At 34.5% G+C, this 25711-nt stretch overlaps 1 protein-coding gene across 2 annotated transcripts in view; it reads left to right on the top strand.

Annotated features, from left to right (window-relative positions):
• Nucleotides 1-25711, top strand: part of LOC150105223 (uncharacterized) — a 281122-nt gene that overhangs the window by 212896 nt on the left and 42515 nt on the right. For both annotated transcript variants that reach the window (XM_090395542.1, XM_090395543.1), the window contains exons 11-13: nt 1470-1531; nt 1636-1695; nt 15335-15583. In XM_090395542.1, coding sequence (XP_090251668.1) covers nt 1470-1531; nt 1636-1695; nt 15335-15583 — 371 coding nt within the window. The remainder of the gene's footprint in view (nt 1-1469; nt 1532-1635; nt 1696-15334; nt 15584-25711) is intronic.

Here is a 25711-nt window from a genome sequence, read left to right as displayed (position 1 = left end):
ACTTTTGATATGCTTTCTTCTTTTCCTTCACTGCCTGTTTAACTTCATGTGTCCACCATGGAGTTCTAATTTTTCTATCCTTGCAGACAACTTCACCACATGCCTCTCTAGCTGAATCAATCAGGGCTTTCTTCAATGCTTGCCACTGAATCTCCAAGGTTTGGTTCCTGTTCTCAAACCCTTTCATTTTTTCTTCAATAATCTTTGTGTATTTTTGTGTGCATTTCACATCTGAGTGCTGCTCAACTTTTATTCACTTTAAAACTTTCTTACATGTTATTCTTTTCAATATGAAATTCAATTTTATCCTGCTCAAGACTAAATAGTGATCGCTTCGAATTTCAAATCCTCTGTACACTCTGGTGTCCTGCACCAAGGAGAAAACATCACTATCAACAGTAACATAGTCAATGAGACTTTTCCTATTCCTAGCCTCTTCTCTCCATGTGAATTTGTGCACATTTTTATGTTGGAACATGGTGTTAGTAATAACCAGTCCATGTCCTGAGCAGAAATCCAACAGATATTTGCCATTATTATTAGCTTTGCTCTTTTCTCCAAATTTTCCCAAAATATTTTTGTATGTCTGACAATTCATTAAAATCGTTAAAGTTAATTACTGTGGTTATCGTCTAATTTATTGTTTATTGAATACTATAGTTCCTTTTTTTTTTCCTGATTCTTATTATCTGAATCTTGTATTTGTTGCTTAGAAAGATCCCAACTGTTTTTGTCTTTTATGTTTTGGTAACACCCATATGTCAGTGTGGTACTTATTCAATTCTTCTGCTAGTTCCATTTCTGTTCTTGTTCATCAGTGCTTCTTATGTTGATGGTGCCAATCTTGAATCCTCCTAATGTTGAGTTGGGATTTATACTGTTATACTATTTATTTACAATTTTTGGGACAAGGCTTTAAATGTGATATCATACAGTCTAGGAGTTACTGTTTTTTTTTTCCTTAATTTATAGAAATCATTGTAGACTATTATGGAGAAAATTGTTGGAGTATTGGTCTATGATAGTTTGATTCTCACTTTAGTGAAATTGTCCGTTGGTTATAGTAGATAGTTTTCTCTAATGACTGTGTAACCTTGTCCAGAATTTTTTGGTAGTTTGTTATAGTGTGAGTCATCTTGTATTTTGTACACAAAATATTTAGGCATAGAAAATTGTGAGGATATTTAAATTTATACACAGATAGCATTACTTTTATGTGACACTTATGATTTTATAGATGTGACTACTAATTTGTTATATAATGTTTGAGGAAAGGTTATAATTTGTAAGAAGGGAAGGGTTTAAAAATCCAGAGAATAGTGGTGTTACATAATTTATAAATGGTTTAAAGGTTTTATAACACAAAATGCTTACATTGATAAAGTGAAATTCATTGTTGTAATAAATTCTGTTTTTCTTCTTTTTTGATTTCATCTCAATGAAATATACTTTTTTTTTTCAATTGCCAGATGGCCAGCAATGTGCATTCATGGAGATAAATCCCAACCTGAACGAGATTGGGTTCTAAATGGCAAGTTTTATCTGATACCTCTAGTCAAATAGAAACTAATTCTAATTTTTACATGATCAAAGTTATTATCTTTATTTATTTTATTTAATTTTTATTTCGTGTAGAATTTCGAACAGGCAGATCTCCTATTTTGGTAGCCACAGATGTTGCTGCAAGAGGTTTAGGTATGTGATCTCGTCTCACTAGCAGATTTATTTTACAATGCATAGTACATTCATTGGCATAAAACTGAACATAGAGATATTTTAAGCATGATTTTGCGTTCATAGTATAGATAGATTTTAATATTTCTCATACATTGATCAAGAATACTTTATGCAGAAAAATTTATTAATATGATTTTAATACTTATATTTCAAAAAAAGGACCTTTAACTTTTGTTTTTTTATTAATTCATTCCTTATCTTAATCTTACATTTAATTGTTATGTTTTAAGAGTAAGTAGTGCTGCTTCATTTGAATCCTTTATGATGATGATTAAATCTATTTTAAAAAAATGAATCAACTTTTTTCTAATTTGGATGACTTTATTCTCATCTGTATGTTATAATTTGTAATATTTTATATCTTATAATGTATTTATGTTGCTAAATTACTATATCTGAAATTTCCAAGGTGTAATAATACAAGTACTCTCATCTTAAACTATCATTTTTTGAAGCAAGCATGAGCAAATATTTAGAATCATTACCATAATAGTTTCTGTATTCAGATGAATGTTTAAGAATTTTTTGTATCTTTTTGTGATTCTGTGTAATAGTTAAATAAATAAATGTTCAGTATTGTCAAACTCCATATTATTTAGGGGATATTTTTGTTTACTTAATAGCAGTATATGGTAGTATTTTTTAATAAAATAATTTCTAACTTTTTTTTCTTTCTCACCCCTTTTTTAGAGGCACTTCATGGTTGACTTTTTTTTTTATGCCTCTGCACCTGGAACATTATCATCTTGCAGTCAAAGTCATTCATTGTTGTTCCTCTAATTATGAGATTTGTTGATAGTCATAGCTGAATGGCCTTCTGCATAAAAACTTATATAATTTGGTTTTATACTTAATTCTTTTGTTATACCATATCTTCATTTTACAAAGGCATTTTAATCAGCTTTTATTTTTCTTCTTACCTGTGGTTGGTACAGAAATTATGCACTGTTAATAAGTAAATATCTGAAGAAGCATCATGTTAAAATAATACCTGCATAATATATATATATATAATATGTAATTAAAAGACATGTGCTGTGCTGTCTGGTCAGGTGACACACTGAGGCTACCTTTTATAAAAATAAATAAATAAATAAAACCCTCAGGGTGCTCCTCAAGCTGATCCATTCAACTGTTATTATGATACCCTGAAGTGCAAGCCAGTGGCTGTGACGGGACTTTGAGGGCTCTTAGTCGGATGTGTGACTGGAGAATCCCTCAAACCCGGAGTGTCCATCAGGCTCTGCCAGATTTTGGAGGAGTGCAACCACAGGTAATAAGCTTTAATTTTTGTTTATAAAATATTTGACATTTATCAGTTATGATTATGTAATTCTGGAATGAAATGTCATGTATGATAGTTTTTTGGTTGTTTAATTTTATATTTTTTTATTTTTATTTTTTAAGTTTGAGATAGAGATTACCATTAATCATGCATGTTAACTACTATAAATTTTATGCTTTTGATCTGGTTTGATATCCAGAAAAATTAATAGATTTTTGTTATAACTTGTGTTGCTTACTACTAACTTTGTAAAAAATGAAAAAAAAAAAAAGTACTGTTATTCATATTATCACATAAGCTTTCTGATGAATGTACATTTTGCAGAAATTGGTGTAAGTTAACAAAAGCCACATTCATATAGCACTTGATGTGCACCAGATAATGACATAGAAACTTGTTTCACAGAACAGATTTAACTTTATAGCAAGACTCCATACTGCCAGATCTTTGATTTGGCAGTATGGAGTCAAGAAAATGGAAAATTGCACACTGAGAGTAAAATGCATAGAATTTTATAGTTATCCATGGAGAAGTGCTTTAATTTCATGTATACCAGGTATTTCAGCACAGGTTTCCAGGATAATGAAAAAGTTCCAGTTCTTCATCACCTTTAAAATCTTGCAACAAAATATCTGGTATTTTGCCTTCTGCCAAGGGTACACAAATTGCTTTGTCATTACTCATGTGTACCATGAATATGACCTGTTATTTTGATCAGCTAAGCATCCTATAAAGAAGAGGATTGCTGAGCATCAGGACTTAATCTGCTATGTCAAATTGCACAGGATAACATAAAATCTTTCGGAAAGACGCACACAAACACACCAAGCTAACTCACTAGAGTAGTTTCAGATACAGTGTTTGCTCAAGAGTTCTGGGGTCTAACTACTATTACACTTGCTCCAATCTGATTTGGAACAATAGATTAACATGCCAGGTTGGGAGATTCTTATTTGAACTGCATTCATTGGATTTTGGTTGTCAAATTTTATTATGTATATAGATATTTGTATTTTAGTGCATTTCAAAGGCTTTGCGTGTTCTTAAGAGTCAAAGATAGATAACTGGAACAAGACAATAAGGGATGCAGAATCAACATGGACTCTTAACCCAGTGTCCAATTCTCATCTTTACATGATGTGCATACTATTATAAGGAATGTATACTGAATGAATGAAGATGTACTGCCACTTTGGGACTTAGCTGACACACTTGTAGTCTGTGTTGGCATAAATACAGCATTATCAAACAATATGTTTGTTGAGGCTTCACCCATTTTAATATGATCATTGCTGTTTACAATAAGAAACCAGGGAAAACAGTGGAAAGTCATCCATTGGAACCAAACTCTTGCCAGAACTGAAAACAAGTATCAGTGAAGGAATTGTGGAGCAGGAAGAAGAATTATGAAAATATCACTTTGGCATAATTGTTATTATCAAGATGACAACAGAAATTGATGATATACTTCTAAATAATAATTAATGTTTTTCATCACCCCTTGAAACTGGCAGTTTCAAGTGGTGAAGTTATCTGCAAGGATTGAAAAATTAGAACTTCATGGTGGAATCAGGAAGTTAGAGGCAGTTGTGAAAATGAGGAAAGCATACTTGAAAGTTCCTAGCAACTAAGTCAGCAGATATGCGAACAATGCAAAAATGGCATAAGAAGTGAAGCAGTGTGTAAAACAAAAGCCATGGGAAGGTTTTATAAGGATATAGATGAATATCAAGAATGTGGCAAACAAGCAAGCATTGAACAGAACAGTGGTAGAAAATATTGAAGAGGGATGCAATCAGAACACATATCAGTTGTTTTTATTTGAGGTTTGAAAAAAAAAATAAATAAATAAAAGCCACCTGAAATCTAGGACAGCCAGAGTAGAAGATATTCAACCAGAAATGCTCAAATGTGGAAGTGTAGAAGTTTTATAGTGGCTGCACTGCATAATTCAAAAGGTCTATCAGAACATCGAATTCTGAATTATTAGTAGAGCTGTCCATCTAAGAGCCTGTGTAGCTCAGTGGATGTAGCGTTTGCACACCACGGTGCTTGACTGCACGAAGGAAGACTTGCTTTTGAATCTAGTCGGCGACCAGGGGAAATTTTGGATGGCCGAGTGGTTAGTGTATCTGCTCTCCAGCCAAAACGCTGCAGGTTCAAATCCCACAGTGGGAATGCATGTTTTTGATTGTCTGTGAAAATACTAGGATGGTAGATGATGTTGGTGTAGTTGCAGTTCGTTGGTGGATTGAGTGGTGGAGACAGAGTGCTGTGCCCTCCCTCGATGAGTCTTTGGACTCCCTGGAGGTGTCAGGTAATAATAATAATAATCTGCAAAATGAATGTGAGAATTACATGAAAATTTACCTATTGAGTGATCCAGCTAAGGTTTATGCAAGCATACTGAAGAAGAAACTTGGTGAAGAATAAGCTGGGTTCAGGTCAAAAAGTTGTCAAGATCAGATTTTCACTTTCAGACAAATAGTTAAGAAATTATCCCTACTTACAGATCCCTACTATATTCCAATAGGAATATAGTAGGGATCTGTAAAAGGCATATGACAAAGTGTTAGGAGTAAAGCTGTTCAAGGCTACAATTTTATGTGTAAATAGACATATCAAATAGCATTTTGTCTATATTTGAGTTGTAAGTCTGTCAAAATTGAAGGAGTTACAGGAAGATTTTTTTTTTTAAATCAGGTGTAAGATGAGAGTGCACATTATCTCCACTGATATGTATCATCTGTATGATCAAGTTATGAAAGAAAGTGGTATTAAATCTGATATCAGAATTGAAAGTATTCAACTCAGCTTCTTATTTGCATAAATAAATTTAGAGATATAGTCTTAAATTCAGTAAAAGTCTGCAGGCTTCCTTAACTAAATCGAATAACAAATTTGGTATGAAAATCAGAACTGTAAAAGACTGAAAAACTGAAAACAGTCTGGAACCCTGAAAACATCAACTGCATTCCAAATGAAGAACCTTTAGAACAGTGAAACATTTCGGCTGTTTAGGCACATTAATGTGCCTAAACAGCCGAAAATTAAATATGAAACTTGACAACAGGATTAGACATTTATGGCAGAGAATACAAATTCCATCTAAATTTATATGGAATTACCACGACATTAGTCAAACACTAAACTAGCTGTATGCAAGATCATGTTCAAATCAATTTTAATTTATAGATTTGAGAGTTAGATTCGAAATAAAGCACATGACCAAAGACTGGAGACCACAGATATGAAAGTTCCAAGAAAATTAAGTGAGTGAACTGATAGCATCACTTTGCAGAATCATTAAAAATGAAGAAGTGAACTTGACATTAGTAGGATGTGTGAGTAGTGCTGACAGGTGGTGGTGGTCACTCCAACAGAATGGGAAAGGAATGGTTTCCATAACAGGTGTTTGATGACAGGAAAATCACCCAGAGGAACCGAGATCTTGGTTGATTGATGCATTTAGAAGTGCCTTTTAAAATGACTTGAATATAAGATCTGGCTATATTGGTGTCCTGACATATAACAAACTAATTTGAAGGAAAATTGTAATAATGCAATCTTTTCATATAGCATGTGAAATACTTTGAGTTACAATACTTTTGTACATATTTATCTAAGCATGACATTTTTATCCTACTCATAACTAAATGTCGAGATCACTTTGTATTTCAAATCTCCTATTTGTTTTTTTAATCTATGTTTTCAGGAACACAACTAATTGATGACCCTGTTCACATAAATTAAATAAGATCATTCTAAGATAAAGCAAATGATTTCTTTATTTTATTTTATTTTTTATTTTTTATTTTTTGAAACTGAAGTTTTGAGAGTTCAGTATAGTATCCTGAGGATACATAAATGATTGTCTAGAGCAGTGGTCTCCAAAGTGTGGTACACGTACCCCCTGGGGTACGCGAGTCGATACGTGGGAGTACGTCAAAAAAAAGTTTTATATTGATAGGAAAAAAATTAATTAATTTAAGATAAAGAATATTACTTTCTTTCATCAATTAAACATATATATATATATATATATATATATATATAATATAAACAAAGACGTTATAAAGATCCTGTAAACTTAAATTTGCAAGTAGTGCACATTGGGCGACTTGGCACACATAATCGTCCGTGGCAAAGCTGTCATTTTTTTTAAAACTAGGGAGTAAATCTCTTACTTCTTATCATTGCCATTGTTTGTAGGGTATCCTAGTGTTGACAAGCCCAACTAGAGAAGGAAAATTGCTTAGTTATCCTGCTATCTACAGATGACACCACAGTTGTAATAATTATTTGACTATTAGTAGCAAGTTTAATGATTTTTTAGTATATATTGTTTCTGTGCAATTTCAACGCCTTTTTGTGCTTACTTTTACGTTTATACTAGAAATAATAAATTAATATTATCAAAATTGCTTACATTATTTAAAAGTGTTTGATATTATCAATAGTAAATGAATTATACTTAAATTTTACAAATTAACCCTCACAAAATGAATAAATGGTTAAAAAAAATTTTCCAAAGAAACCACAAATTGAAGATAATTATGATAGTACTTCTACATCAGACGAACAACAAGGGAAAGATAGGATTGATTCTTCTATTCAAACAAGTTCATTATCAGTCAAATTAAGTGATAAAAACATTAATCTGAAACTTAACAAAACCTTGCCCAAGAAAGTTCGAAATTATCAAGAAGACTACTTGAAATGGGGATTTACATCGACGATAGTCAACAATGAACCTCGTCCTACATGTGTATTGTGTCATGAGATGCTATGTAATGGAAGTATGAAACCATCATTATTAGTAAGACACTTAAAAACTAAACATCCTGAACATGAACAAAAATCTTTACAATTCTTTGAACGATGTTTGAAGACATGTAATTCTCAATCCAACAACTTAAAGAAATTCACTGAAATTAACGATAAATATTTGAAGGCATCTCTTGAGGTTATCATCATCATCAAATTCCTGCCATGTACCCTCAAGGGGGTGTACAGGATATGATAGTACTATATGAAAAAAATTACATCATTACTAACTTCCTATCTACAATTTTCCTCCAAATCAGTCTATTACTTGTCAAGACTCCAACTTAATCAGATCTTATATTTCTATCATCTAAGGCACTTGTACCGTATCAATCCACCTATATCTTGGTCTTCCTCTGGGTCGTTTTGCTGCCAACCTGGCAGAGAACACTTGTTTTGCTAATCTTTCTTCGCCCATTCTGTTTAAGTGACCATACCACCTGAGATTAGCTCTGCTAACACATTCCTGGATGTTGACAATCTCAAGTTCTTTCCTAATATCCTCATTTTTAATATGATACTGCCATTGATGTCATCTATTCACTCCTATAATCTTTCTCAGGACTCTCATATCTGCGGTCTCTAGTCTTTGGTCAAGTGTTTTACTTCTGACCCAGCTCTCAGATCCATAAGTTAAAACTGGTTTGAACACTGTCTTGTATACAGCTAATTTAGTGTTCTGACTAATTTCTCTCTTATTCCATATGAATTTATTCAACCTACCATACCAGCTTTGCTGATTCTGTTGTCTATTTCTATATTTAATTTACCATCTTCAGTAAAAATCGTGCCTAAGTAGCTGAAATGTTTCACTTGTTCCACAGGTTCTCCATTCACAATACAGTTGACATTTTCAATGATTCTGCCTATTTTCATTGTCTTTGTCTTTTTATTGCTGACTTTCATACCATATCTATTACAACAGCTACTCAATTTAGTCAGAGAATCCTGCAGACTTGTAGCAGATTTATTTAAAAGTATAACATCATCCGCATAAAGCAAAGAGCTGACATTAACATCTCCAATTTTGATATCATGTTTAATACCACTTTCCTTCATAATATGATCCATATAGATAATGAATAACAGAGGGGATAATGTACATCCTTATCTCACACCAGATTTAACATTAAACCATCTTCCTGTACTTCCTTCAATTCTAACTGCTGACTTACTACTCAAATAAAGACTAAGTATTGCTTGATATAATGCCCCATTGACACCATATAACTGTAGCGTATTGAATAGCTTCTCTCTTGGCACCTTGTCATATGACTTTTCCAAATCGACTAAACTTAAATACAGATCTTTGTTATATTCCCATGCTTTCTCGACTATTTGTCGTAAAGTGAAGATCTGATCCTGACAGCCTCTATTTGGCCTGAATCCAGTTTGTTCTTCAACAAGCTTTTCTTCCACAATTCTTCTCAACTGTTTCTCAAGTATACTTGCATAGATCTTGCCAGGAACACTCAGTAGGGAAATACCTCTGTAATTCTCACATTCAGTTTTATTTCCCTTTTTATATATGGGTACTATGAGAGCTCTACTCCATTCATCGGGAATTCGTCCCTCTGTCCAGGCTTTCTGAACTATGCTGTGCAGCCACTGTAAGACTCTTATACCACCATATTTCAGCATTTCTGGTCGAATATCATCTACTCCTGCTGCCTTTCTACATTTCAAGCCTTTGATGGCTTTTTCTACTTCAAGTATGGATATGGATTCCTGACTGCATGCCTGGTCAGTGTTTTTTACCACTGTGCTGTCATCACTGATTGTTTCATTTAAACATTTTTTCAAAGTAATTACTCAATACTTCAAGGATACCTTTTCTTCCGTTTTCATGTCACCTTTATCATTTGCATTCTTAATTGCAAAAGACCAAAAGCCACACATCATTGGGGAAACACTTGTACTCCCAACTGCCATAAAAATGGTAGAAATAATCCATGGAAAAGAATATGCAGAAAAACTAAAATGTATTTCCTTATCAGCAAATACTATTGGTAGACGTATAGAAATCATTGCAGATAATTTTAAGAAGCAACTATTAAAACAAATGACTCAATGTGGGAAATTTGCTATACAGCTTGATGAAAGCACAGATGTTGCCAACATGTTTCAGTTATTGGTATTTACTAGATATCATCATCATCATCAAATTCCTGCCATGTACCCTCAAGGGGTGTACAGGATATGACAGTACTACATGAAAAAATTACATCATTACTAACTTCCTATCCACAATTTTCCTCCAAATCAGTCTGTTACTTGTCAAGACTCCTACATTATCAGATCTTATATTTCTATCGTCTAAGGCACTTTGTACCGTATCAATCCACCTATATCTTGGTCTTCCTCTGGGTCGTTTTCCTGCCAACCTGGCAGAGAACACTTGTTTCGCTAATCTTTCCTCTCCCATTCTATTTAAGTGACCATACCATCTGAGATTAGCTCTGCTAACGCAATCCTGGATGCTGACAATGTCAAGTTCTTTCCTAATATCCTCATTTTTAACATGATATTGCCATTGATGCCATCTGTTCACGCCTCTAATCTTTCTCAGGACTCTCATATCTGCAGTCTCTAGTCTTTGGTCAAGTGTTTTACTTCTGACCCAGCTCTCAGATCCATAAGTTAAAATTGGTTTGAACACAGTCTTGTATACAGCTAATTTAGTGTTCCGACTAATTTCTTTCTTATTCCATATGAATTTATTCAATTGACTTCCCACGATACCAGCTTTGCTGATTCTGTTGTCTATTTCTATATTTAGTTTACCATCTTCAGTAAAAATTGTGCCTAAGTAGCTGAAATGTTTTACTTGTTCCACAGGTTCTCCATTCACAACACAGTTGACATTTTCAATGATTCTGCCTATTTTCATTGTCTTTGTCTTTTTATTACTAACCTTCATACCATATCTATTACAACAGCTATTCAATTTAGTCAGAGAATCTTGCAGACTTGTAGCGGATTTATTTAGAAGTATAACGTCATCCGCATAAAGCAAAGAACTGACATTAACATCTCCAATTTTGATATCAGGTTTAATACCACATTCCTTCATAATGTGATCCATATAGATAATGAATAACAGAGGGGATAATGTACATCCTTGTCTCACACCAGATTTAACATTAAACCATCTTCCTGTACTTCCTTCAATTCTAACTGCTGACTCACAACTCAAATAAAGACTAAGTATTGCTTGATATAATGCTCCATTGACACCATATAACTGCAGCGTATTGAATAGCTTCTCTCTTGGCACCTTGTCATATGCCTTTTCCAAATCGACAAAACTTAAATACAGATCTTTGTTATATTCCCATGCTTTCTCGACTATTTGTCGTAAAGTGAAGATCTGATCCTGACAGCCTCTATTTGGCCTGAATCCAGCTTGTTCTTCACCAAGCTTTTCTTCCACAATTCTTCTCAACCGTTTCTCAAGTATACTTGCATAGATCTTGCCAGGAACACTCAGTAGGGAAATACCTCTGTAATTCTCACATTCAGTTTTATTTCCCTTTTTATATATGGGTACTATGAGAGCTCTACTCCAATCATCAGGAATTCGTCCCTCTGTCCAGGCTTTCTGAACTATGCAGTGCAGCCACTGTAAGACTCTTATACCACCATACTTCAGCATTTCTGGTCGAATATCATCTACTCCTGCTGCCTTTCCACATTTCAAGCCTTTGATGGCTTTTTCTACTTCAAGTATGGATATGTATTCCTGACTGCATGCCTGGTCAGTGTTTTTTTATCACTGTGCTGTCATCACTGCTTGTTTCGTTTAGCAGTTTTTCAAAGTAATTACTCCATACTTCAAGGATATCTTTTTCTCCTGTTTTCATTTCACCTTTATCATCTCTAATTCCTTTTACAGCAACTCTTTCCTCCATTCCTAAGCTTCTTCAACAACCTCCAGAATATTTTGCCACCGTCTTGATATTTATTTTCTATATTCTTGCCAAAGTCCTCCCATGACTTTTGTTTAGCTAGTTTTACACACTGTTTAGATTTCTTACATTTGTCTCTGTATTCTGTAAGAGACAAAGCTGACTTATTTGCCAGGAACTTTTGATATGCTTTCTTCTTTTCCTTCACTGCCTCTTTAACTTCCTGTGTCCACCAGGGAGTTCTGATTTTTTTATCCTTGCACACAACCTCACCACATGCCTCTCTGGCAGAATCAATCAATGTTTCCTTCAGAGTTTGCCACTGAATCTCCAAGGTTTGATTCCTGTTCTCAAACACTTTCATTTTCTTTTCAATAATATTTCTGTATTTTAGTCTACAGTTCACATCTGAGAGCTGCTCAACTTTTATTCGCTTTAAAACTTTCTTACATGTTATTCTTTTCAATATGAAATTCAATTTTATCCTGCTCATGACTAAATAGTGATCACTTCCAATTTCAAATCCTCTGTACACTCTGGTGTCCTGCACCAGGGAGAAAACATCACTATCAACAATAACATAGTCAATGAGACTTTTCTTATTCCTAGCCTCTTCTCTCCATGTGAATTTGTGCACATTTTTATGTTGGAACATGGTGTTAGTAATAACCAGTCCATGTCCTGAGCAGAAATCCAACAGATATTTGCCATTATTATTAGCTTTGCTCTTTTCTCCAAATTTTCCCAAAATATTTTTGTATGTCTCACAATCATTTCCTACTCTGCTATTTAGATCCCCAACAAGGACCAACTTTTCCTTTTTCATTGTGTCAGTTGCTTTTTCTAAAGCCTCAAAAAATTCCTCCACTTCTACCTTAGTAGAACCTTCTGTGGGACCATAGGCACAAATAAGTCTCATTGTCCAGTTCCCCATTCTCATATTTGCCCACATTACTCTACTTGAGGCAGACTGCCATTCAAGAAGATTAGCCTCGTATTTTGTGTTGAATACTATGGCTACTCCTTCTTTTCCTTGATTGTCATTGCCTGAATATAACATTTTGTATTTATGGCTCAGAAAGATCTCACCAGTTTTGGTCTTTTTTGTTTCAGTCACCCCTATTATGTCGATCTGGTACTTATCTAATTCCTCAGCTAGCTCCATTTCTTTGCCATTCAGGCTTCTTACGTTGATAGTACCGATCTTTAACTCTGGTGATGTTGAGTTGGGGTTTGTTTTCAGATTTGTTCCAGTAGCTGACTTTTCGCTGTTCGCCCTGGTTCCCTGGCGAAAACAACGGGGGCCTTGTTTAACCGGGCGACGCCCCAGCCGGCATGAAATTTTGTCATGTTGTACCATCATTTTTTATTTTGGTTTAACCAATAAGAATACAATTTGGTCGGCTAAATCCCAAATTGCCAGCCCATCCTCGTTCGTTCAGTATCAAAGTAGATACCCAACAGGGTGCACCACGAGAAGGTGAGGATTGGACATTAGGTCAGAAGCCCTGGTCGGTTCTCCGCATTCCTTTAAAGGCTATGTGGAGGTCTCCTCTCAGTTATACAGCTTTGACCCTTAAGCACCCCCTGGTTTTTACTAGATATTTACTAGATATTATTTTAATAATGAATTACACGAAGAACTATTTTTTTGTGAGGCACTTCAGGAAAGATGTACAGTTGAAGATAACTTCTCGACAGTAAATAACTTCTTTGTTAAAAACAATATTGTGTGGAAAAACTGTTTAAGCATAACTAGTGATGGAGCAGCTGCTTTCATTGGTACAAAGAAAGGATTCAAAGGAAAAGTAACTGAAATAGCACCACATGTCAAATTCATTCATTGTATTATCCACAGGCAAGCTATTGTGGCAAAAAAAAAAATGCAGCCTGATATACACAAAATACTGCAGGATGTTATCAATATAGTTAATATTGTAGAAATGAGTCCTTTGAATAGTAAAATATTTACAGTACTATGTCAAGAGATGGGCAGTATCCACAAAAATCTTCTATACCACACGGAGGTTCGTTGGTTATCTCGAGGAAAAGTGCTTAAGAGAGTTGTAGAACTAAAAGATGAATTACGCATTTTCGTACTGGATAAAGATAAGAAATTTACAGAATCTTTTCAATGACGATAAGTGGTTATTAATACTATGCTACCTAGCTGATATTTTTGAAAAAGTAAACATGCTTAATTTGTCTCTTCAAGGAAAAGGTAACATTTTAACAATGAATGAGAAAAGAACTGCATTTCGAAAGAAAATGGGGCTGTAGAGAGAGAAATTTGAAAAGGGATGTTTTGAAATGTTTCTATCTTTATCTGATATCGTTACAGAAAATAATGTAAATGTAAAACAAAAAGTCTAATATATGCACATTTAAAAAGTTTAGAGACATATTTTTGTAACTTATCCATAGATCTTCCTGGCGAAGAATTTCAATGGATTTTATACCCATTTGCAGAAAATGTAAAAATTGACCACCTTCTGATTATTTTTCAAGAGCAATTAATTGACATTAGATACAACACAACTTTGAAATATGAATTTCAACAGAAATCTCTTCACAATTGGTGGATGGGACTGAAGTCTGAGTATAGCAATTTAGTAAACACAGCAAATGATGCACTCCTATCGTTTGGTTCTACTTATTTATGTGAGGTATCATTTTCTGCAATGACAGGTATTAAAACCAAATATCAAAATAAATTAAACTTGGAACCAGACCTTCATATTGCATTATCAGAAGCCATCAAACCAGAATTTCAAGAAATTATGAAAGATGCAAGGCCATTGTTCACATTAAATATTGTAATAAATATGTTTGTAAGCTGTTAATAATAAAAATATCTAGCGTTTTTAATTATTATATGATGATACAAGGCATATTTCTTCTTTATAATACTTATTACAATAGATTTTTGCTCAATCAATTGGGGGTACGCGCTATTTATTTTTTCTGTCTTGGAGGTACGCGATCAAAAATGTTTGGAGACCACTGATCTAAAGAGACCAGTAAGCAGCCATGTAGTTAGTGAGATCCTAATTATATTATAAAAACAAAAAATGCAGTCCTGATTCAAATTGTCTATCTAATGTAGTTGTTCATAAAAGGACAACTCTGGCTGAAGTTTAGCAAAGTTTGGATAGTTTGGAATTTGGTGTAATGCATGTTGCCACACATTTTAACTGGCTTTCAGAAGAAAAAGGATGCAAGAGTATGTAGCATGAAACAGTAAGGTGGAGACTGAAGGGGAGGAGAAATCATTAAGTAACCAAAATGCATATTTAAATCGTTAAAAATTTGAAGACATTTTGCATGTTATTTGTTTTTAATAAAGTAAATTAAGTTAATTATATTACTTGTAATTCATGCAGAAAAATTAACATTAGAACAAGATGAAAGCTGTTTGCTAATCATAAGATGAAGCTAATTAGCTTTACCATCTTAATTTTATTTTCATTTTTTTAAATTAAGTGCTGATTTTCATTAAATTTCTTTTGATAGCAGTAAGTGACATTGTATTTCAGACCAGTTCACTTACTCTTGTGTAATGTAATTCTTTCTGTAGATGTTGACGATATAAAATATGTCATCAACTTTGACTTTCCTAACTGTTCAGAGGACTATGTCCATCGCATTGGTCGTACAGCTCGAAGTAATAAATCTGGAACTGCATACACATTTTTCACATTATCTAACATGAAACAGGCTGGTGATCTTATAGCAGTTCTCCAAGAGGCCAATCAAGTTGTAAATCCTAAACTGATGGAACTGGTGAATAGAGCAAAAACATATGGAGGCAACTATGGAAATAAAGGTTATAGATTTAAGTTATTGACTTAATATTTAACATATAGAACAAGTTTCATATATACATTATTTTATTACTGGCTTCTCTCTCTCTCTCTTATATATATATATAATAACTTATGTGGCATAACAGATTTACTCAGCTAAGAGACATATTTTTTAAAACGATTAAATGACTGAAAGCTGAGAGATAAAAAGTATAAACTACTGTCTTCAAGAAGACAAAACTAGTCATGCTGAATTAAACAGTATTTTTTACTTTTTATCTCTCAGCTTTGTCATTTAATCTTTTTTTTAAAAAAAAAAAAAATATATATATATATATATATTTTCAAAATTCATTTTTACTCGGTTGGAATATTATAAAAAAGGTTTAATGACTATTACCGAGAGAAAAGATGACAAGATATATTTAAAACAAGATACTACTAGTTTACTAGTTTCGTTACATGAACATCCTCAGGTATCACATTCAAAGAAGTATATAAAAAATTACAGAGACTTAAAATTGTACTAACACAACAAGTATAAAAAACAGTAGCGTGTTTGAAAAAAATGCAAGCATGAGTTCCAAACAAACGAATACTACGCGCTGTCGTGAGTGCGCCAGTACTGAACAGAAGCAACGCGTGCGTCAGAAAGATTGTAACTCAGGCTGTTGTTGATATGAGAGGAATCTAGAGAAATTTCCCTAGATTCAACAATCTTTCTTTCGAGTTCATCGTAGCACACATGGATATTAACAGTTTGAGTTCAGTTTACAATGTGCTGGCTGCCTTCATCTGAGTTAGCTGAAAAGAGAACGTGGCTAGAGAGAGCGCTAGCTCTAGTCCTGTTATAGGAGATATCTCTACGGTGTTCATCCAAACGTAGAAGGATGGATTTAGCAGTCTGTCCATAGTATGGCTTTCCGCAATCACATAAAATCTTGTATACTCCTGGAAACTGAGTAGGAAGATTTTTCTGTTTATGTTTGCTAAGTAATGAACGAAGTTTTGGAAGTGTAGTGAAGCACGTTTTGAAGTTGAATTTCTTGAGAATCTTTGCCAGTTTTGGTGAAAGAGCTGATGTAAGGCAAGGAGATGAAGGCTCTTGGGGAAGAGGGATCTTCAGAAGTAGTTGAGTGCCTGGGGGAAAGAAATTTGTCAATTTTCTTTGGAGAGAAACCATTGTTAATAAACGTTTTTTTAAGAAAACAGAGTTCATTTTCAATTTCTGTTTCTTCTGTAAGTAATGATTTGGCTCGGTGGGCTAAAGTGGAAATAATACCACATTTTTGTGGGGGATAATGATGGGCGGAAGCATGAAGAAATCTGTCAGTATGAGTAGGCTTTCTAAAAATTGAGATTTTAATGCTCTCAGCACATCTTGTAAGTTTGAGGTCTAAAAAGGGAAGGCAGTCATCTGATTCCAGTTCGAGGGTGAAAGAGATTTTTTCATGGCACTTGTTTAGGTGGTCCAAAAATAAATAGAGGTTATCGAAACCATCTTCCCAGATGAGGAAAATATCATCAATATAGCGGTACCAGACTTTTGGTTTAAAGTGAAAGGAGTTAATAGCTTTTTCTTCAAATTCGTTGAGAAATATATCCGCAAGAATCGGAGAGAGTGGGCTGCCCATAGCCAGACCTGAGTTTTGTAAGTAGATCTTATCATATTTGAAGTATCCTGACTTTATGCAATGGGAGAGAAGAGCAAAGAGTTTTTTTGATAATTTGTTCTTGAGAAGATCGAGGACTTCTTGAGCAGGAACATTTGTAAAGAGAGAAACAATATCAAAACTGGCCATTAAATCTGTTTTTTTTTTAAGTTTGATGTCTTTGATTTTAGAAACAAAATCTACAGAGTTTTTAATGTGTGAAGAAGAAATTCCAGAAAGATTTCTAGAAAACTCGCTAGAAATTTGGTGAGATTATAAGTGGGCAGTTATTTTTGTGAATCTTGGCGAGACCATACAGTCGAGGTATCAAGGGATGAAGTGACCGAAGAGAAAGCCGAATGTTTCTTTGTAACTCTAAGGTGGTTTTTAATAAATTATTAGTTCTATCGTGTAGTTCCATCATAGGGTCATTAGCAATTTCTGAGTAGGTATCACTATTTAAATGTTCCAAGATTTTATTATGGTAATCAGACTTGTTTAAGATGACAGTTGCATTCCCTTTGTCTGCCGGAATGATGACTATGTTACTATTATCTTTTAAGGACTTGATAGCTTTCCTTTCAGAGTAAGAAATGTTGTCAGGTGGAGGTCTAGCTTTATTTATACAGAAAATTGCTTCCATATGGAGGAGGTTAGCGTCTTTGTTTGGTAATAAAGAAGCTGCCTTTTCTAAAAAAAAGTTGTCATCAATAAGTCTTCCCATCAATTATCTTTGGCAGAAGAAAGCATACTTGCTAAAGGTCTCAACTTTGTCACTGCTCCTACATCCATCCCTAGAGAACATCTCTTAACAAAGATAGAAAAGGCAGCTTCTTTATTACCAAACAAAGACGCTAACCTCCTCCGTATGGAAGCAATTTTCTGTATAAATAAAGCTAGACCTCCACCTGACAACATTTCTTACTCTGAAAGGAAAGCTATCAAGTCCTTAAAAGATAATAGTAACATAGTCATCATTCCGGCAGACAAAGGGAATGCAACTGTCATCTTAAACAAGTCTGATTACCATAATAAAATCTTGGAACTTTTAAATAGTGATACCTACTCAGAAATTGCTAAATGACCCTACGATGGAACTACATGATAGAACTAATAATTTATTAAAAACCACCTTAGAGTTACAAAGAAACATTCGGCTTTCTCTTCGGTCACTTCATCCCTTGATACCTTGACTGTATGGTCTCGACAAGATTCACAAAAATAACTGCCCACTTATAATCTCTCCAAATTTCTAGCGAGAATTCTAAGAAATCTTTCTGGAATTTCTTCTTCACATATTAAAAACGCTGTAGATTTTGTTTCTAAAATCAAAGACATCAAACTTAAAAAAACAGATTTAATGGCCAGTTTTGATATTGTTTCTCTCTTTACAAATGTTCCTGCTCAAGAAGTCCTCGATCTTCTCAAGAACAAATTATCAAAAAAACTCTTTGCTCTTCTCTCCCATTGCATAAAGTCAGGATACTTCAAATATGATAAGATCTACTTACAAAACTCAGGTCTGGCTATGGGCAGCCCACTCTCTCCGATTCTTGCGGATATATTTCTCAACGAATTTGAAGAAAAAGCTATTAACTCCTTTCACTTTAAACCAAAAGTCTGGTACCGCTATATTGATGATATTTTCCTCATCTGGGAAGATGGTTTCGATAACCTCTATTTATTTTTGGACCACCTAAACAAGTGCCATGAAAAAATCTCTTTCACCCTCGAACTGGAATCAGATGACTGCCTTCCCTTTTTAGACCTCAAACTTACAAGATGTGCTGAGAGCATTAAAATCTCAATTTTTAGAAAGCCTACTCATACTGACAGATACCTTCATGCTTCCTCCCATCATTATCCCCCACAAAAATGTGGTATTGTTTCCACTTTAGCCCACCGAGCCAAATCATTACTTACAGAAGAAACAGAAATTGAAAATGAACTCTGTTTTCTTAAAAAAACGTTTATTAACAATGGTTTCTCTCCAAAGAAAATTGACAAATTTCTTTCCCCCAGGCACTCAACTACTTCTAAAGATCCCTCTTCCCCAAGAGCCTTCATCTCCTTGCCTTACATCAGCTCTCTTTCACCAAAACTGGCAAAGATTCTCAAGAAATTCAACTTCAAAACGTGCTTCACTACACTTCCAAAACTTCGTTCATTACTTAGCAAACATAAACAGAAAAATCTTCCTACTCAGTTTCCAGGAGTATACAAGATTTTATGTGATTGCGGAAAGCCATACTATGGACAGACTGCTAAATCCATCCTTCTACGTTTGGATGAACACCGTAGAGATATCTCCTATAACAGGACTAGTGCTACGATGAACTCGAAAGAAAGATTGTTGAATCTAGGGAAATTTCTCTAGATTCCTCTCATATCAACAACAGCCTGAGTTACAATCTCTCTGACGCACGCGTTGCTTCTGTTCAGTACTGGTGCACTCGCGACAGCACGTAGTATTCGTTTGTTTGGAACTCATAGTGATACCTGAGGATGTTCATGTAACTAAACTAGTAGTATCTTGTTTTAAATATATCTTGTCATCTTTCCTCTCGGTAATAGTCATTAAACCTTTTATATATATATATATATATATATATATATATGATGTTTCTGTGGCAACCATCTATTCTGTATACTTAATAGCCAAGTGGTAAGATCTCTGCCTACTTTTAGATGTCTTCCATTCAAGGCCAACTTATACCACAAATATTCTTTTTATTATCATCACCATCATCATACCTTAGAGTCAAATCTTTTGCAAGCCCTCAACATCAAACACAACATGGATAAAAAGGAGATGGGGTGGAATAAGTAATATTTTTCAAAAAATTACAAAATAATAGATGTAACTTTTCTGTTGTATATTTTTAAATTATTACACTCAGTGTTTCACAAATATGGAAATAGACAACAGAATCAACAAAGCTGGTATGGTAGGAAGTCAATTGAATAAATTCATATGGAATAAGAGAGAAATTAGTTGGAACACTAAATTAGCTATATACAAGACAGTGTTCAAACCAGTTTTAACTTATGGATCTGAGAGCTGGGTCAGAAGTAAAACACGTGACCAAAGACTTGAGACCACAGATATGAGAGTCCTGAGAAAGATTATAGGTGTGAACAGATGGCATCAATGGCAATATCATATTAAAAACGAGGATATTAGGAAAGAACTTGACATTGTCATTGTCAGCATCCAGGAATGCGTTAGCAGAGCTGATCTCAGGTGGTATGGTCACTTAAACAGGATGGGCGAGGAAAGATTAGCAAAACAATTGTTCTCTGCCAGGTGGGCAGGAGAACGACGACCCAGAGGTGTACCAAGATATAGGTGGATTCATGCGGTACAAAGTGCCTTAGACGATGGAAATATAAGATCTGATAATGTTGGGGTCTTGACAAGTAGCAGACTGATTTGGAGGAAAATTGTAGATAGGTAATTGGTAATGATGTAAAATTTTCATGTAGTACTGTCATATCCTGTACACCCCTTGAGGGTACATGGCAGGAATTTGATGATGATGATGATGGTGGCTCATTGTTAAACTGCACTATGTAATGTTTATCATAAACTACCTATAGTTCTCATCTTCTTACGTCTTTCATGTATGCTGATAGTTTGTTTAAAGTGAAGCTCTAATTTTTATTCCACTGCGTTGGACAATGTGTCATTTCAGTAGTTTCTTTGAATTTGTGAATATGGCTGTTGAATTCAATATATGACATTCTTGTGAATTACTAAAGTACCTGATGCTTTTCGTGCACAATGAAAGTATCAAGTTCTTTGGCAATTGATGTGTGACATCAGTTTTGGGAATTCAACAGCCATGTTCGCAAATTAAAACTGCTGATATGACATGTTGTCTAACACTGCAACAAAACTTGGGGTCTTTTTAACTTACAGTCAGCATAGATAAGACTTAAGAAAGTGGGAACCAGGTTATCAGAGACATTACATAGTACAGCTCAATAATAAGTCGTATGTGTTGAAATCTCAGCACAATATGTACCATCAATTTAAAGAGTGTTCTGTGTATGGTAGTTTATGGGTTATTGGTAAATTTTATTTTATTCCTGAAGTATGCCATAGAGCATAGGAACAAAAATAAACAATTTTTGTTTAGTGTTTTCTCTTTGTTGGTTCATACTGGAAATAAGTTCATGTTTAGTCTCTTGAGCAGGATTTCTTTTCATATTATGTAAAAAAAAAATTAAATAAATAAAATACCTCAGTCCACCTATGGTACTAATGTATCATAGTTTTGCTTTTATCAAAACAAAGACTAAAACATGCACGATTCTCCTAAATAATGACTATAAGATGTTTTTTGGGGGAAACACTACACCAATCGCCAAAATTTCCAGAATATTAACTTCTACAATTCAAAATTCTGTTGTCTGACCAGTTCTTGAGTGAAGTTCTGGATATCCTTGTTAATTTCAGTACTATTAAAACTTAATCCTGTTTTATTTCTAGCAAAAAAGAACCCTTCCAATGTTATTTTTGACAGCTTAAATCTGTAAATAAGATGAGCTGTCTCTTTGGAATTACAGTAACCTTGAATTTCTCTCTCTCTCTCTTTTGATAGAAGCATATTACAAATATTGCCTCCTCATCATCATCCAAAAAAGTAGGTTTTCTCATTTGCTCAATTACTTCACCTCTCAACAACTGTTAACTCCATACATCTAATTTCTCACAAGAAAGACCTTGCATCCTTTCCTCTAACATTCAGTTATATTCAGATATCCAAACACGATCAGATTTCCCTTCTGGACTGACCTTCATCTCCAGATACACATACAATCCACTGAATTAGAAATCTTTATGCAGATGTATGTAAATGTCACTTAATCAGCATATATGTAAAATACTTTGTCATTTGTATCACCATGTGTTCTAGGCAACTATTTATGAATGCTGCTGGTCAGAAATCATCAATAGTGACATTGATTTTCTCGTAATGACAAAGGTTCTTTCACTGCTTGATAAAGGGCTTATTGTGGTCTTGTCTGGCTGAAAAAACCCTCTACTGTCATATGAGACCCAGCTAACTCACTTTTAGTCGAAAGAGACTAGATAAAGGTTGCTCACGTCATGGATGGGAATCGAAACCAGGACTTTCCAAACAAAGGGTTTCCAAACTTAGTCTACTTTGTCATTTGTATCACCATGTGTTCTAGGCAACTATTTATGAATGCTGCTGGTCAGAAATCATCAATAGTGACATTGATTTTCTCGTAATGACAAAGGTTCTTTCACTGCTTGATAAAGGGCTTATTGTGGTCTTGTCTGGCTGGAGCCAGACAGGACCACAATAAGCCCTAGAAAAGTTTCTAATTCAATGACTGTATGTATACATCAGATAAATCAACCATAGGTTCTACAGCTGCTAACTCTACACAAATCCCAAATCTGTCCAAACATAGAATATTGCTCACACATTTGGGGTGGTGCAGTGAAATCCCCTCTAAGATTGCTCAATGTTGTCCAGAACAAAACAGATAATCTTCAATCCCTTTTTCATACATATTCAGTTTCTAGCTTATGCCTGTTGTACAGATAACTCACAGACAGTATTTTGAACTGGCTACTGTAATTCCCCCACTTTCCTCCAAAATCATAAGAACAAGAGCTTCTACTAATCAACACCCATTTACAGTCTGGCTCAGAACTTGCCGAACCAATTTTTCTTTCTCCTCATTTATTCCATCTGCCTCTGATTTGTGGAATAGCCTTTCCCAAAGAATAAATAAGACCTTTAGCTGTTCTGAATAAATAAGACCTTAAGCTTTAGTTGAAAATCCAACTTTCTTCCTGCCCTCTTGCCCACATATCTTGCAATCTTTCAACATCAACAAATATCTGTGGGTCAGATATTTGTTGTTGTCATGCAGGATTCCCCCAATTTTCCTTATCCATCCCTTAGGACCAATCGGCTGAGCCATCCCATTGAGGGATTTTAAGTATGTATTTTTGACTGTAGATTCATGTGTGTTCATGGGCCAGTTAGCCTGTTCTGAGCTGAGGGACAGAAAACCAAGTTTCTGGGTGGAAAAAACCCTCTACTGTCATATGAGACCCAGCTAACTCACTTTTAGTCGAAAGAGACTAGATAAAGGTTGCTCACGTCATGGATGGGAATTGAAACCAGGACTTTCCAAACAAAGGGTTTCCAAACTTAGTCTATACTGACTAAGCTACGCAGGCTCTTGGTCAGATATTTAAAAACAATAAAATAAAAATCACAAATCCTTTCAGCCATTGATTACTATTCTCACATTTGGAATGGTGAACTTAAGAGCTTCTTAAAAATACTTGACTCAGTGCAGAAGGACATTCAGGTTAATTAATGACCCATTTCAGCTCCATTCTCTTTGACATATACATTCAGTTTATTTTCTGCAAATATTTCCACAGACTGTTCATCAGAATTCGCATTGATAATTCCCACTCTCTTCTAAATCTACATGCACTCTCACTCTCTCTGCTAAGATACATACTGCAGATAATCCTTTCCTTTAGTGTTACACTGTGATCAGCATTCATTTTACACAAATTATTTTTAATTTTCAACATAATCTCCCTTCAGACTAATGCATTTATTCCAGTGATGTTCCAGTTCCATTAGTCCATCCCTGTAGTGATTCTCAGTAAGATCTGCAAAATACCCTTCTACAGCTGCAATCGCCTCTTGATTTGAAGAAAAATGCTGACCAGCGAGGAAGAGTTCTTTGGTTTTGGGAAGAGAAAGAAGTCAGAAGGAGCCAAATCTGGGGAACAGGGTGGATGTTCCAACAATTCATAGTGCAGATCCCTTAATTTTCCCATTACCAAAACATCTTTGTTGGCGGGTGCATTGTCCTGATGAAAGATGATTTTTTTGTTCTGCAAAACCAGGTCTTTCTCACAAATTTTTTCGTCTAGTCGGGTTAAAAGATCGGAATAATATTCCCCAGTTATTGTTTTACCCTTTTCAAGATAATTAATAAACAAAATGCCTTTAACATCCCAAAACACTGATGCCATGACCTTTCATGCTGATGGAACTGACTTTGTCTTCTTTGGCGCTGAACAACCAGCTTCTGTCCACTGTTTTGACTACTGTTTGGATCGTGGCGTGTAATGGTGAATCCAAGTCTCATCCATCGTAATAAATTGATGCACAAAATCAGTTTTAATCTTGTTAAAACACTCCAAGCACTGTTCAGAGATTTTCACGTGAAAGTGCATTTTTGATCTGCTGTGAGAAAGCGCATCATCCATTTTGCGCAAAGCTTTTTCATTTGCAATTCTTCATGCAAAATATATCCTACACATTCTTTTGAAATGCCTATAGTCTCAGCAATTTCACTCACTTTGACTTGCCGGTCATCCAGTACCATATCATGCACTTGATCAATGATTTCTGATGTTGTTACACTTTTTGGATGTCCTTCACGTGGATCATTTCAAGGCTGGTACGGCCATGTTTAAACTCGGCAGTCTATTTCTTAATAGTCAGAAATGAAGGAGAAGAGTTCCCATAAACTTTTCTGAACTTCGAATGAATTTCTTTTGTCGTTAAACCTTCTTTTACAAAGAATTTTATAACCGCACGATACTCAATTTTATCCATTTCAAAGGATACAGACAACGCTTCTGCTTCAGACAGCTGTATAAAACAAACTACTTGATAGAATGACTTGCAATTTCACATGGATGCTTATGACAGATGTACCAACTTAGAAAAAAAAAATCGTGCCAATATTGTTGCCATCTGTGGTTGAGGCCGAAAACTTTTCAGCCCACTCTTGTATATATACAGAGACATGCTAAATTGCATTTCAAAAGAACACATAGGATATATTTTACATGAAGAATTGCAAATGAAATTCTTCATTTGTGCTGATTAAATAACCACTGATCAATGAATTGATCAGTGGTTATTTGACTGGCCTGACCTCTAGTGAAAATAAAATTACAATAAATAGATGAAATAAAATAACTATATTCTATTTAAGACAATATCAGAGAAACATTCTTTCATGTAGATAGTAATTAATCTTTGGGCCATGTAGTGACTGATTTAAGTAGCTTCTCATTTTTCCTTTTTATTCAATTGGTTGGGTCATAGTTAACAAGTTGATAGGTGCTGTTGTCTGAGACTATTAGATTCATTTTTTGTAAGTATGTAGTTCGGTTTAAAATAACTTTGGCAATGCCTTTATCGGCTCTAGTAATTATGATGTCCAGATTGAATTTTAGTGATTTTACCACTGTCAATTCAGATTTCGTTAGGTTGCTGGTTATTGTTTCACAAACAAAACACACCACTCCGGCTGATAGTCGAAGGTATAGACAGCCCCAATTATCACCCCTTTGCTTAAAAACAAGATGATTTATTAGTTAGTTTTAACGTCTCTGCCCTCTTCACGAATGTCCCTATCAATGATACAATTCTTCTATTACAGGACAAATTCCCTTCTGATATCACA

This window comes from Typopeltis vanoorti, chromosome 7 (assembly GCF_054136105.1).
Source record: "Typopeltis vanoorti isolate ZY-2024b chromosome 7, IOZ_Tvanoo_1.0, whole genome shotgun sequence".
NCBI classification, from domain to species: Eukaryota; Metazoa; Arthropoda; class Arachnida; order Uropygi; family Thelyphonidae; genus Typopeltis; species Typopeltis vanoorti.
The sequence above is the reverse complement of the archived record's forward strand: the minus strand, read 5'-3'. Positions and strand labels throughout refer to the sequence as shown.